Consider the following 12,055-nt stretch of genomic DNA (forward strand, 5'->3'; position numbering starts at 1 on the left):
TTTGAGTACCTAAAGAAATTGAGGTAAAAGATTTAGATGGTTAAATGAAGGTATATGGGGTAAAATTGAGTGTTAACAGGCTGCCAAGAAAGAGAAAAGTACATAGAGGTACACACAATGCTGATATTTTTCTTTTGTTTTGGTTGTTGAAATCAAGTGTTGTACAAAGGAAGAGACAATGTGTTTAGGCAATTGTGTTTAGAAGGGGGATAAAAATCGTGCAATTGTACTGCAAAATTTACAACACAGGAATAGCTCCAAAGGTTTTAATGCAACCAAACAACATAAATAGTGATGCCAATCTATGTCTGTAGTTTTAGTTGCGTAGTTATGTGTCCCCTTTTTGGTTGGATTGGTTTTGCTCCATCAAACCTTCTGACCTGGACCATATATGTTTGGCTAGCTAGGCCAACACTATTGACCTGCTTTTCGTTGCAATCTACATTCATATTGTAGTGTTCTGCTATTTTTAAGAAGTGACCATCAGGGCACAGTGGTACTTAGCTTAGACTAGAAGCGCCAAATAGTTAGCACGTGTTTTCTACAATTTTCCATTGATTAATTTATACTGGTGATGAAACTCAAACAATCCTCCTTTCTGCCATTTTCTTCTGTCTTGCATAAAACAGAAAAAAAGGTGGCATATCGCATATTTAAGCATGTGAGGGCCGTTTCATTTTGAGTACGGATCAACATATAAAGTTTGGTGTTTTGTTTTCTGTGTAAATTTTCTATGGGAATGATCTTCAACTTCCAGGGTAAACGGAGGATCAAGTTCTAATACCAAGTCACCGAATAAAGTTCTCAGCATCTGAGCACTAACCACTGTAAGTACAAATAAATATTTGGAACTTGGATTCCCTAAGTACCCTTGCTTTAACAGAACCTCCAACTTGTTTCAACGGAACTAGCAAAAGGACAACACAAAATAACCCAAGTTAAACAATATCCACACACCTGTGAACTATGTAACAATTTTGTTTTCTTTTTTTATTGAAAAGTATTACAGGAGTAGGGCTCTAGTTTTCTCTCTGCATCTTTCATTTTCTACATTTCTCGAATGGAAAAAGGTCAAATTGTAAGTGGGAGGGTCTGAGTCTGAGGTAAAGGAACAGAAAAAGTAAATGAGTTAGTAGCAGTAAAAGCTCCAACCGTACAATCTTCTCAGACAGGCATTGGCTTCAGACACCAACGCTTAAATAGTTTCATATACAATAATACCAATAATAACTATTTCCTCTTTTGTCTTTAGGACCTTTTCTTTCTCTCTCCTTTAGTTTATGGATTTCCGTAAAGATGTCAGAGACAAGGGCTGCCAGAGAGGCAGCTTAGTCGCAGAAGCAGTAGCAACAGAGAGGTGCAGTCATAATAGGAGCTGTGTGTGAGAGAGAGAAAGAGAAAGAGAAAGAGAGTGTGTGTGTGCATTTGTGCATTGGCATGCAGCTATGTAATCAGAACCATTAGTTTATTACTGTAACACAATGGTCCCTGAAATAAATATACCTACTCTACACCAAGGGGCAAATGTAACAAACAACAAGCAATAACCCAGAAACAATCTCCTCTCCTCACATTTCTCCCTAACCTGAGCCTGAACCTGAAACTGTCCTCACTTTAACTACACTGTGAGGTCTGAATAGCTTCTGTTTCATTTGTTTCTATCACTCATCAGCCTTTGTTCTCTTTGATTCCCTTTTACTCTTTTCATTTTTCCTGTTCTTTCCCATTGCCTCTGCTTGATGATGAATGGAAGGAACAGGTTCCCCTTCACTCCTTCCCAGTGGCAAGAGCTTGAACACCAAGCCCTCATCTACAAATACATGGCTTCAGGTATCTCCATCCCCCCTGACCTTCTCTTCACCATCAAAAGAACCCACTTGGACTCTCCTCTCTCCTCAAGGCTCCTGCCTCACCAGTCTCAACACTGTAAGTCCATCTTACATTTCTGCATATTAGTCTTAACAAAGTTTAAACTTAGAATCTTTCATACACAAACTATTTAAACCCCCAAACTTTAAGGTTTGAAAGAATCATCTTAGTGGCAACATCAAGGTTTTCGAGACATGCAGTTGCAATCGTATTTATCTATAATTTCTTGCAACATCAGCTATGATGTCTTAAAACCTTCTTTTTGTAGATGTTAGTGCGAGGTTTTTTGAATGAATAGTTTTGAGTTAGTTTGTTTGGTGTGCATGCAGTTGGGTGGAACTATTTGCCAATGGGGTTGGGGAGGAAGATAGACCCTGAGCCAGGGAGATGTAGGAGAACAGATGGGAAGAAATGGAGATGCTCAAAGGAGGCATATCCAGATTCAAAGTACTGCGAGAGGCACATGCACAGAGGGAAAAACCGTTCAAGAAAGCCTGTGGAAGTTTTGAAAACAACACCAACGACAGTAACAACAATCACAGATGCCTCAACCCCCACAATCTTATCAATCACCAAAAACAGTTCTGCACTCTCCCCAACCACTCATTCTCTCTCCGTGTCCTCTCATGACACTTACCATCACCACAACCCTCAACATTCCTCCCACTCCTTCCTCTATCATCATCCCTCAAGACCCTCTTCCGGTGTTGCTTTGTCATTTCAAGACAACAGTGCCCCCTTGTTTCTCGACACTGCTTCTTGCTCTCAGAATAACAACACTGACTGCAGGCAGGTTCTTTTTTCTGATAACTAAAAGCTGTACTGCTCCACACTTGCATGCATACATAGCACAGCTCTTCTTTACATAACATCTCAACAACTACTTCAAACAGAAAATAAATCAAACATCTATCATCATGTTTGGTTACATGTTTTCCAAGAAATTTTATAGTTTTAGTTTTTATATTTTTTTGGGCTAAACTAACATGATTCTTCGTTTTCTGATTAGTTTACAAACACTTATAAAAAAAACCTTGTTTAAGATAAATGTACCAACATACAGAAAGAAATTTGATTCATTTTATATCTTTATAATATGTACCAACATGTGAGTACTTAGTTATTGAGTGATATGTGAATGATTCTTCTTTTGTTCTTGGAAAAGGAACAGGTATGTGTATGGACTGAAAGAGGAAGTGGATGAGCATGCCTTCTTCACGGAACCTTCTGGAACAATGAGAAGCTTCTCTGCTTCCTCAATGGAAGATTCGTGGCAACTCACACCACTGACCATAAGCTCTTCCTCTTCAAAACAGAGGAGTTGCTCTGGTTTGTCCAACGACAACAACGAGTACTCCTACTTGCAACTTCAGAGCCTCAGTGGCAACAATTCAAAACAGCCACAGCAAGATCAGGGTTGCTACATATCAGGAGCTGGCAGTGATATCAAGTGTGAAACTTTCATGAAACTTGGGAAAGAAGAACCTCAGAAAACTGTTCATCGCTTCTTCGATGAATGGCCCCCCAAGAGCAGAGGATCATGGCTAGATTTGGATGACAAATCATCCACCACCCAGCTTTCAATTTCCATTCCCACTTCGTCTCATGATTTTGCAACTTTCAGTTCAACAACCCAACGAGGTAATGAACTATGACTGAGTCTGTGTCTTGCTTTTCTTTTTCTTTTTCTTTTTCATTATGGGGTCATAAGTGGCTACGGAAATGTTTATAAGTTGCATTTTTGTGTTTGCAGATGGTTGAGTGAAGCTTTGAATAGTGGGGTCCTTCAGTCCTTGTACTTGAATCAAAGACCAATAATGTACTTACATGGTGGGGTTCAAATTATGTTGTGATTTGTGAGGTCTCTTTAATTGCTCCCCTTTTTTTATCTGTTTTCAAATGTTGTTGAAGTTTATGTGTTTCCATGGAGGGATCCAATGTGTTTGTGTGCTATTTGCTTTCCATCTTCTTTTCTTTCTCTCTCTCATTGACTCCTCCATTTTCTGTTTTTCTTGGTTTGAGCTAACTCTCAAAGACACATCCTTTTTTGCTTATTCATCATTCTCTGGCTTAGTACAATGTTTTGGTGCTTTATGGTCCCAGGGATTTGCTTGTTTGTCACTTCTAAACTCTTTCAAACTTGTTGGTAGCCTTGTGCAATCTAAACCAAAATCTTTCATTACATATATAATTGAGATAAAGTTTTAACTCTAATTGTGATGAAGAAACAAGGTTTGTTTGAAGAAAGAAAATGAAAAGGTTTGGGAAAAGTGATTTTGTCGTGGTTCTTGAATTCATTTGGCTCGTGTTTTGATGGCTGAGGAGCAGAACTGGGGTTCAATGATTAAGGTCGGGTGCATGTGCCTGAGTTCTGTGGACAACATCCCAATGAAATAGTAAGACGAGAGATGACAGTTAAATAAAAAACTACACTGGAGATGCTTACCATATATGTTTCCTCTATTTTCTGCATATTTTCGTTCCCTCCAAAATATTATCATAGGCTTTTTCATATTATTTAATTCACATGTTATGTCAAAAAATGTTAATTTTTTTATAATAATTACTTTTAAAATCCACGGTTTAAAGGGAAAATAAATAAATTAGATCATATATATATATATATATATATATATATATATATATATATAAATGTTTGAAGGGGTGTGTATAATAAATAACAAAAAAAATTAGTCCATTGGCATGTTTAGAAGAAGCAGGTTTATATTTTAGTTTCCTATAAAGATTAAAAATAATGTATAAAAGATATAATGAAATTATTAGTAATAAGATTTATGTTAAGATATACAAAAAAGTGTATTTCACATCATGAATAGAAATAATATACAGAAAAAATATGCATTTAACACGGTATATAATAATTATTTAAATTAAAAAATAAAATACAAATGATTAAAATATTTCTTTATAATAAATTATATAATAATTTAAATTAAAAAAATAAAAAATAAAAAATTAATTTATTAAAGTGGGAATTGTATATATATATATTATATATTATTCATGATTGTAAGATATATTTAAAAAGGAAAAAAATAAAGTCAAGCTCACTCTATCCATAACTGCCAAGCAGAATATAGATATAGTAAATTGTGAAAGATCTTTTCATAAAAGTGTCATACCTGAGTTTATTTAAATAGACAACTAATAATTATATATTTATTTATAATTAACAATTGTCCAAGTACTATATAACACATACACACACATATATATATATATATAGATATATATAATATTCAAGAATTTATAACTAATTATATTTAATTATTAAATATTTATTTTAGAATTATAAAGTTTATAAATACATGATGATAATAATAATAATAAGGTCATATATGTTAGATAACTACTTACTCAATTTTTTCATTAAATAAATTAATATTTTCATAAAAAATTCACTAACTTAAGTGTTAAATTGTAGGTCAATATTTATATATATTTTATTTTATTTTCATTTTCAAACTCTTTTTTTATTGAAATACACTCGTTGTAGTACGGGTGTAATTATTTTTTGTGACAGTGAAAAATAGTTAATACAATTAAAAATTATAATATAAAATTATTACTAAACATCAAAGATGAAATAGTAAGAAAATGAGTATAAACAATAATTTATAAATATCATTTCTCTAAATAAAATTATGTTTTAATTCTTATTATTAATTTTCTTCCAATATTAAGGCACTTTAAAATGGAAATAGAAAGAACTTAAACCAAAATATTGTCACATATATTAAAACATAAGAATTTTTAAAATAAGACTAGAAAAAAATATTAACTAAATAAAATGTTTTTGGTACGGGTGTAATTATTTTTTATGACAGTGAAAAATAGTTAATACAATTAAAAATTATAATATAAAATTATTACTAAACATCAAAGATGAAATAGTAAGAAAATGAGTATAAACAATAATTTATAAATATCATTTCTCTAAATAAAATTATGTTTTAATTCTTGTTATTAATTTTCTTCCAATATTAAGGCACTTTAAAATGGAAATAGAAAGAACTTAAACCAAAATATTGTCACATATATTAAAACATAAGAATTTTTAAAATAAGACTAGAAAAAAATATTAACTAAATAAAATGTTTTTAATTTAAAACATTATTTTTTCTTGATCTTGAAATCTATAAATCCCCTTAAAATTATAAAAACATTACTTTCAACCCTCATTTAAAAATAATATAATTATATAAATAATGATATTTTTTAACACTTAACTTTGATAATTATACAAAATGTATATTATATAAATTCAAAAAGTATAACTGAAGATTTTAAGTATGAAGTGGTCAGCTCTTACTAAATCATCACCAATCTTTTTACAGTCAAACATGTCTTATTTTCATAATTCTACATTTCCATCTTAACTGCTTCTTCCTCAAACTTAGTTGGTAAGAAAGTTATATTATACATAGCAGTAGGTTTATACTAGTAGGTTTAATGTCATCCTTTTCAAAAAAAAATTACATGGGAAATTCTTTTACTTCCTCATTAACCCTTTTTTTAATCTTTCCTCATTCTCATTCCTTTTGAATGGATAATTCCTTAATGTATTTTTAGCCTACTTCTAATTTATCAAATAATTAAAGAGTTAAATATGTTTTTCGTGGGCGACAGCAGAATGTCTCCTAGGGTTACCTGTGCGTGGAGGCAGCGAAATAGTGTTTCTGGAGGTGCGGCGGTGCTACAGTAAACGACACGGTGGTTTGCTGGGTGCGAGAGCTGTAGACGACGACGCAGTGCGGTGCTAGAGCCCTGTGCGGCAGCGTGCGGTTTTGCGTTTGTGCGACAACGCCAGTTGATGGGCTGGTGTGCGGCGTCTACAGGTCCGGTGATTGCAAAGGTGGTGGTTCGCGTGGCGGCCGAGTGGTTAGCTCGCGCGGTGGTTTGGTGCGGTCGTTATTTCGTGTGTCTTGTGGAGGTTCTTAGTGACAACTTGTTAGCCTTCTAAAATGACGGAGGGCTCTGCGGGTTTCCTCATTCCATGGGCTTGTTTGATGGATCCGGAAGTGTGTCCTGATAAAAAAGTATATTCTATATCCGGTCAAAGGAAGACTTTTGCTCAGGCTTTGGGAAATTCATGTGACATTCCTTTGTCCCAGCTACCTACTCCTTGTATTAAGGGTGACATGATTGTTGTCCGGATTGATGAGGCAGATTACTTGGCTAGTCTTGAGGATTGCAAAACCCATCTCCATGGTCGGGTTATTCTATCTAAAGGGGATAAACCTCTTACACACCTGGATTTAACTAAAAAGTTGCAGCTGGTGTGGAAAGCTCTTGGACCATGGAAAGCAATTCCTCTTGGAAAGGGTTTCTATGAGTTTAAGTTCGCTTCTATAGAAGGCATCCGATGGACCCTCGAGTTGGGTTTCCTGAAGTTATCTCTTGGTTTATTGAGATTGTTTTCCTGGACAAAAGACTTTGTCCCAGCTACCATGAAGAGTACCAAAGCTCATACCTGGGTTAGAATCTACCATTTGCCTTTGGAGTATTGGAAACCAAGGACAATATTTTCCATCGTTAGAGGCTTTGGTACTCCTTTGTCTTTGAATGGGCATACTATGAGAAAGAATAGGGGTATGTTTGCTAGAGTGCTGGTGGATATTGATCTACTGTCCCCTCTTTCCGATCAACTCTTGGTTGAACGTCCAAACTTTGCTTTTGTAGCTGGTGAGGAATATGAATGACTCCCTCCATTTTGCTCTCATTGTAAGATGATTGGGCACGAGCTTGCTTAGTGTCGGGCGATCCATAACCAGGGCCGTGTTCTTGGGCCTCAACATAAACCTTCTCAGAAGACATCTTCCGATGAACGGGAACAAGGGAGGACCATGATTCCTAAACAACGTAAAGAATATAGAAAAAAAAAGATCCAGAGATGAAACTCGTGGAAGGCCTCATTGAGAAGTTGAAAGTTGATGCTACTGGTGGGGTTAATGTAGGGTCACCCTTGGGTCACCTTGATAAAACAGGTGGAGGGGAGGATGATTTTGCATATATGCCTCCTCTTGAGGATGCTTCAGATCATGATAGGTGATGAACATATATTTATTCACACACAATAGCCTTAATCATAGATTATTGGACTATAATAATAAATAAATTCATTGTTTTAATTAATATTCATATAATTGGGTTTATTTGGGCCTTAACTATTATCTTTGGTAATTTTGTGTTTCTAGGGTAAATTATCTGAAGCATCTACCTTTGTGAATGAGCCAAATATGAAAAAGTCCAAGTTGCTTCTTGAACCAAAACAGAAAAAAATATTCTGAGGAGAAGAAAGGGAAAATAAAAGCTACAAGATTCCAGAAACATAATTGGAAGCAAATCTTCTGCAAAATAAAAAGAATTATGGAAAGTGGAAACTGTTTACAAAATCTAAACTGCAATATTTTCCCAAGATCCTTGGAGCAGAAAAGCCTATAAAAGGACACAAGCATCAAGGAGAAAAAGAAGAGTTTCATAGGGTTTTCTTAGTTTATTTTCTTCTTTATAATTCTTTTGTTTTGCCTCCGCATGGAAGGCTAAACTTTTTTGGTTGATTCCTTTGTAATTTCCCATTGAGTTCTGAGGTTTTGTTCTATAAAAGTTTCGATTTTTAAGTCTCTATAGCAGTTGTTTTTATTGTCTAATCTCCAGGAAAACTAGTTTTTGTGAGAGGTTGTACTTGAACGCATGATTCAGAGTCTTTCTTGTCTTAAACTTTGGTTTCTTAGTTAGTTCGCATCGTTCTAATTAATTTCTTGGGCGCATGATTCAAGAGAGAGGAGGTAAGCATTCCCATGGAATATACGCATGGAACAAAGTGGGTATTGATTAAACTAGTAGACGCATGCTTTACTGGTGAGTTTCAGTTGAATCAGATCGGCGCATGTTCAATCTGGTTTAGCTCTGTTGGAGGATTGAGAAAAGATTAATCTTTAGAGAACCTGTGAAGAATTCAATGGTGGAAGAACTTGGGATCAACCGCTTTTTATTTGCTATTTTAACCTCTTTTATATTTTCTGCACAACTATCTCAAACCCCTTTTTTATCTTTATTGTTATTGCTAACTTTTATTGCTTGCAGATAGATTTTAAACCCTGATCAACTGATTTTACTATTGGATTCGTTGGGAGACGACTTGGGGACATTTGTCCACAATTATACTATCATCTCTCTAGTGTTAGACAAGTCTACGCTAAAATCATATTAATTTGACAGTAAAACGACAGCTATCAATAGGTCCTCACCCAGGCAGGGGTTGTCCACTCCCACTTTGGATTCGCTTGTTCTTATGCAAGCCAAGGACTCAGAGTCAAATTCAACAACTCTTATTGATGATCATCATGTGGAGGTATATGTTCTTGTGATTGTACCATCTCCGTTGCGTACTACCTCTCCTCGGAGGGCTAGATCACATGCAGATACTAATGCATCAGTTCCTAATGTGGAGGTCTCTACTATTGTGACTATACCATCTCAGTCGCCTCATACCTCCCCTCGGAAGGCTAAATATCTTGGGGATGTTAAAGCAATATCGTTGGTCCTTCAAAATCATTTTTCCTCTCTTGATGGTTTGGAAACTACAGATGTGGGAGGTGATTCTCATATTGGAGCATCAACTATTTCGCCTACCATTGTTGGAATTAATTATGATCATATTGAAAATCAGGTTGTTTCAAAATTTTGGGCTGACTCTAATGAGATGGAGGAGGATGCCAGTGATAATGGGGAGGAAACAGTTCGCACTAAAAGAAAACCAGGGAGACCACCTAAGGGGATTGGTAAATCCAGGAAAACTACTAAGGCAATTCTTTCTACAACGTCGCAATGAAGGTCTCTTCATTTTTCTGGAATGTCAGAGGACTCAGAAACCACAAAATTGTGGAGATGTTGATTAGTTTACTTAAACTACATAAACCCCTCCTGGTTTTTCTTGCTGAACCCATGATACCGTACATTAATGCTTTCGACGTCCTTTTCAAATATGTTAATATGCATTTGGTGGCTACATCTCCTATTATTAATAAAGTTGCTAAAATTTGGTGTTTGTCGGTTCCTAACCTTGTCCAAAATTTCTTGGTTAATGATCAATTTATCTCTGTAACTTGTCTTCTGCATATAAAATCTTTAGCTTTGCCGGTGTTTATGGTGCTAACACATACTTGACTAGACGATTTTTGTGGAGAGATCTTAGTTTCTTCACAGGGCCTTGGTGTATTCTGGGAGATTTTAATGTTGTGCTCTCGGCGGATGATTGTAAAGGGGGGATAGCTCCTAATCAGGTTTCTTGTAATGAATTCCTTGATTGGATTAATACTAATGACCTTTCTTGTATGCCTTTTACTGGATCTTGTTATACTTGGTGTAATGGAAGGAGAGGGTTGCATATAATACATAGATGACTGGATAGGGCTTTATGTAATGGAGTGTGTCTGGATGAATAGGATTATTGTACTTATCATGTTCTTGTTAAAAAATTGTTCTGATCATTCTCCTATTCTTGCTAGTCTTGCTAGTAATTCTTTGCCGAAGGTTAGCAATTTTCGTTTCTTTTCTATGTGGCTTCAGGACACTTCGTGTCTGAAGCTTATTCATGATTCTTGGGCTAATAAGGTTGTTGGTTGTCCTATGTTTATCTTGCAACATAAGTTAAAAAGGTTGAAACTTGAGCTCCGAGACTGGAATAAAAATTCTTTTGGTAATGTTCACAATGTAGTTCTTCTTAAGCATGCTATCCTCCTAAGTATTCAAAAAAGCTTAGAGACTGCTAGTTTGTCTGATAGTGATGTGTCAAGAAAAGATTGCTAAGGAGAAGATCATGCTCTTCACTGTCAATATTTGTTTTGGAAAGAAAGAGCTAAGATGTTATGGTTCAAGGATGGAGATCGAAATACTGCTTTTTTCATGTTGTGGTCAAAAGGAGAAATAATTCTAGTGGGATTCATCGTCTACGGATTGATAATGAGGTTACAGAGGATCCTAAAATCATTGAGGATCATATTTTGGACTTTTATAAAACTCTTTATGCTGAGTCTATTTCTAATGTTCTGGATAATAATAATATGAAGATTTTATTGGTACTTATATTCCTACGATGGTTTCTTCTGAGGGGAATATGATGTTTATTAAATGTCCTGATTTTTCTGAAATAAAAAATGTTGTTTTTAATCTTAACGATAATTGTGCTCCTAGTCCTAATGGTTTTTGTGGTATTGTCTATCATTCTTGCTGGGAAATTATTGGGACAGATGTTTGCAATGTTGTTCAATAGTTTTTTAAACAAAATTGGGTTCTCCCTGAAATGAACAGTAATGTGGTATATCTTATTCCTAAGGTTCAGGGTGTTGATTCCATTAAAGATCATAGGCCAATTGTTGTTGCTAATTTCAAATTTAAGATTATTTCCAAGATACTGGATAGGCTTGCATTTGTGGCTGCTATAATCATTTCTCCTAATCAATATGGGTTTGTGTAGGGTAGACAAATTCAGGATTGCATTGGTATTGCTCTGAAGCTATTAACATGCTTTCTAAAAAGGTTAGAGGAGGTAATGTGGCTTACAAAGTTGATATTCATAAAGCTTTTGACACTCTGAGTTGGAAGTTCTTATTATTAGTTTTAAAACGCTTTGGCTTTCACCCCTCATTTGTCGGTTGGATTAATACAATTCTCCGTTCAGCTATGCTTTCTATCAGAAGAAGTGGTAGTTTGGTGGGTTTTTTTCCCTGCAGTCGAGGTGTAAGACAAGGTGATTCATTGTCTCCTTTACTTTTCTGTCTTGCAAAGGAAGTTCTTAGTAGAGGTATCTCTAAGCTTGTGAATGATAAGAAGATTTTAAATATGGCCAGTCTGCAAGGTTATCTCACTCCCTCTCATATTTTGTATGTTGATGACATATTTATTTTTTGTAGGAGAGATATTAAGTCTCTTAGAAATTTGAGTACTTTTCTTAAAACATATGGTGATTTTTCTGGTCAATATATTAATAACTCTAAAAGTAGTTTCTTCACCATGGATAATTCTCCAAGATTTGTCACCAAAATTCAAAATATTCTTTCTTGTAATCATGGTTGTTTGCCTTTCAATTATTTAGGAGTGTTTATCTTTGTTGGTGTTCCAAAGTGTCAATTTCTTCAACCTTTGGCTGATAAAGTTAAATTGA

At 35.0% G+C, this 12,055-nt stretch overlaps 2 protein-coding genes across 4 annotated transcripts; both read left to right on the top strand.

Moving 5' to 3' along the window:
• The first annotated feature begins 448 nt into the window (after positions 1–448).
• On the top strand, positions 449–3,927 carry LOC137807179 (growth-regulating factor 1). Of its 3 annotated transcripts, none has more exons than XM_090299474.1 (4): positions 449–827; positions 1,253–1,926; positions 2,199–2,658; positions 3,041–3,524. In XM_090299474.1, exons 2-4 carry the CDS (start codon positions 1,740–1,742, stop codon positions 3,522–3,524), a joined length of 1,131 nt encoding a protein of 376 aa, XP_090155600.1. In that variant the 5' UTR covers positions 449–827; positions 1,253–1,739. The 3 variants fall into 3 exon arrangements, with proteins under 3 accessions (XP_090155600.1, XP_068463762.1, XP_068463763.1); XM_068607662.2 differs by adding an exon at positions 3,623–3,927 and having other exon boundaries at positions 451–1,926; positions 3,041–3,510; XM_068607661.2 differs by having other exon boundaries at positions 449–1,926.
• A 2,927-nt stretch (positions 3,928–6,854) lies between these two features.
• On the top strand, positions 6,855–7,592 carry LOC137805564 (uncharacterized). The gene has a single exon (XM_068605509.1). It carries the CDS (start codon positions 6,855–6,857, stop codon positions 7,590–7,592), a length of 738 nt encoding a protein of 245 aa, XP_068461610.1.
• The last annotated feature ends 4,463 nt before the right edge of the window (positions 7,593–12,055 follow it).

Source organism: Phaseolus vulgaris, chromosome 3 (assembly GCF_051622355.1).
Source record: "Phaseolus vulgaris cultivar YP4 chromosome 3, ASM5162235v1, whole genome shotgun sequence".
Lineage (NCBI taxonomy): Eukaryota > Viridiplantae > Streptophyta > Magnoliopsida > Fabales > Fabaceae > Phaseolus > Phaseolus vulgaris.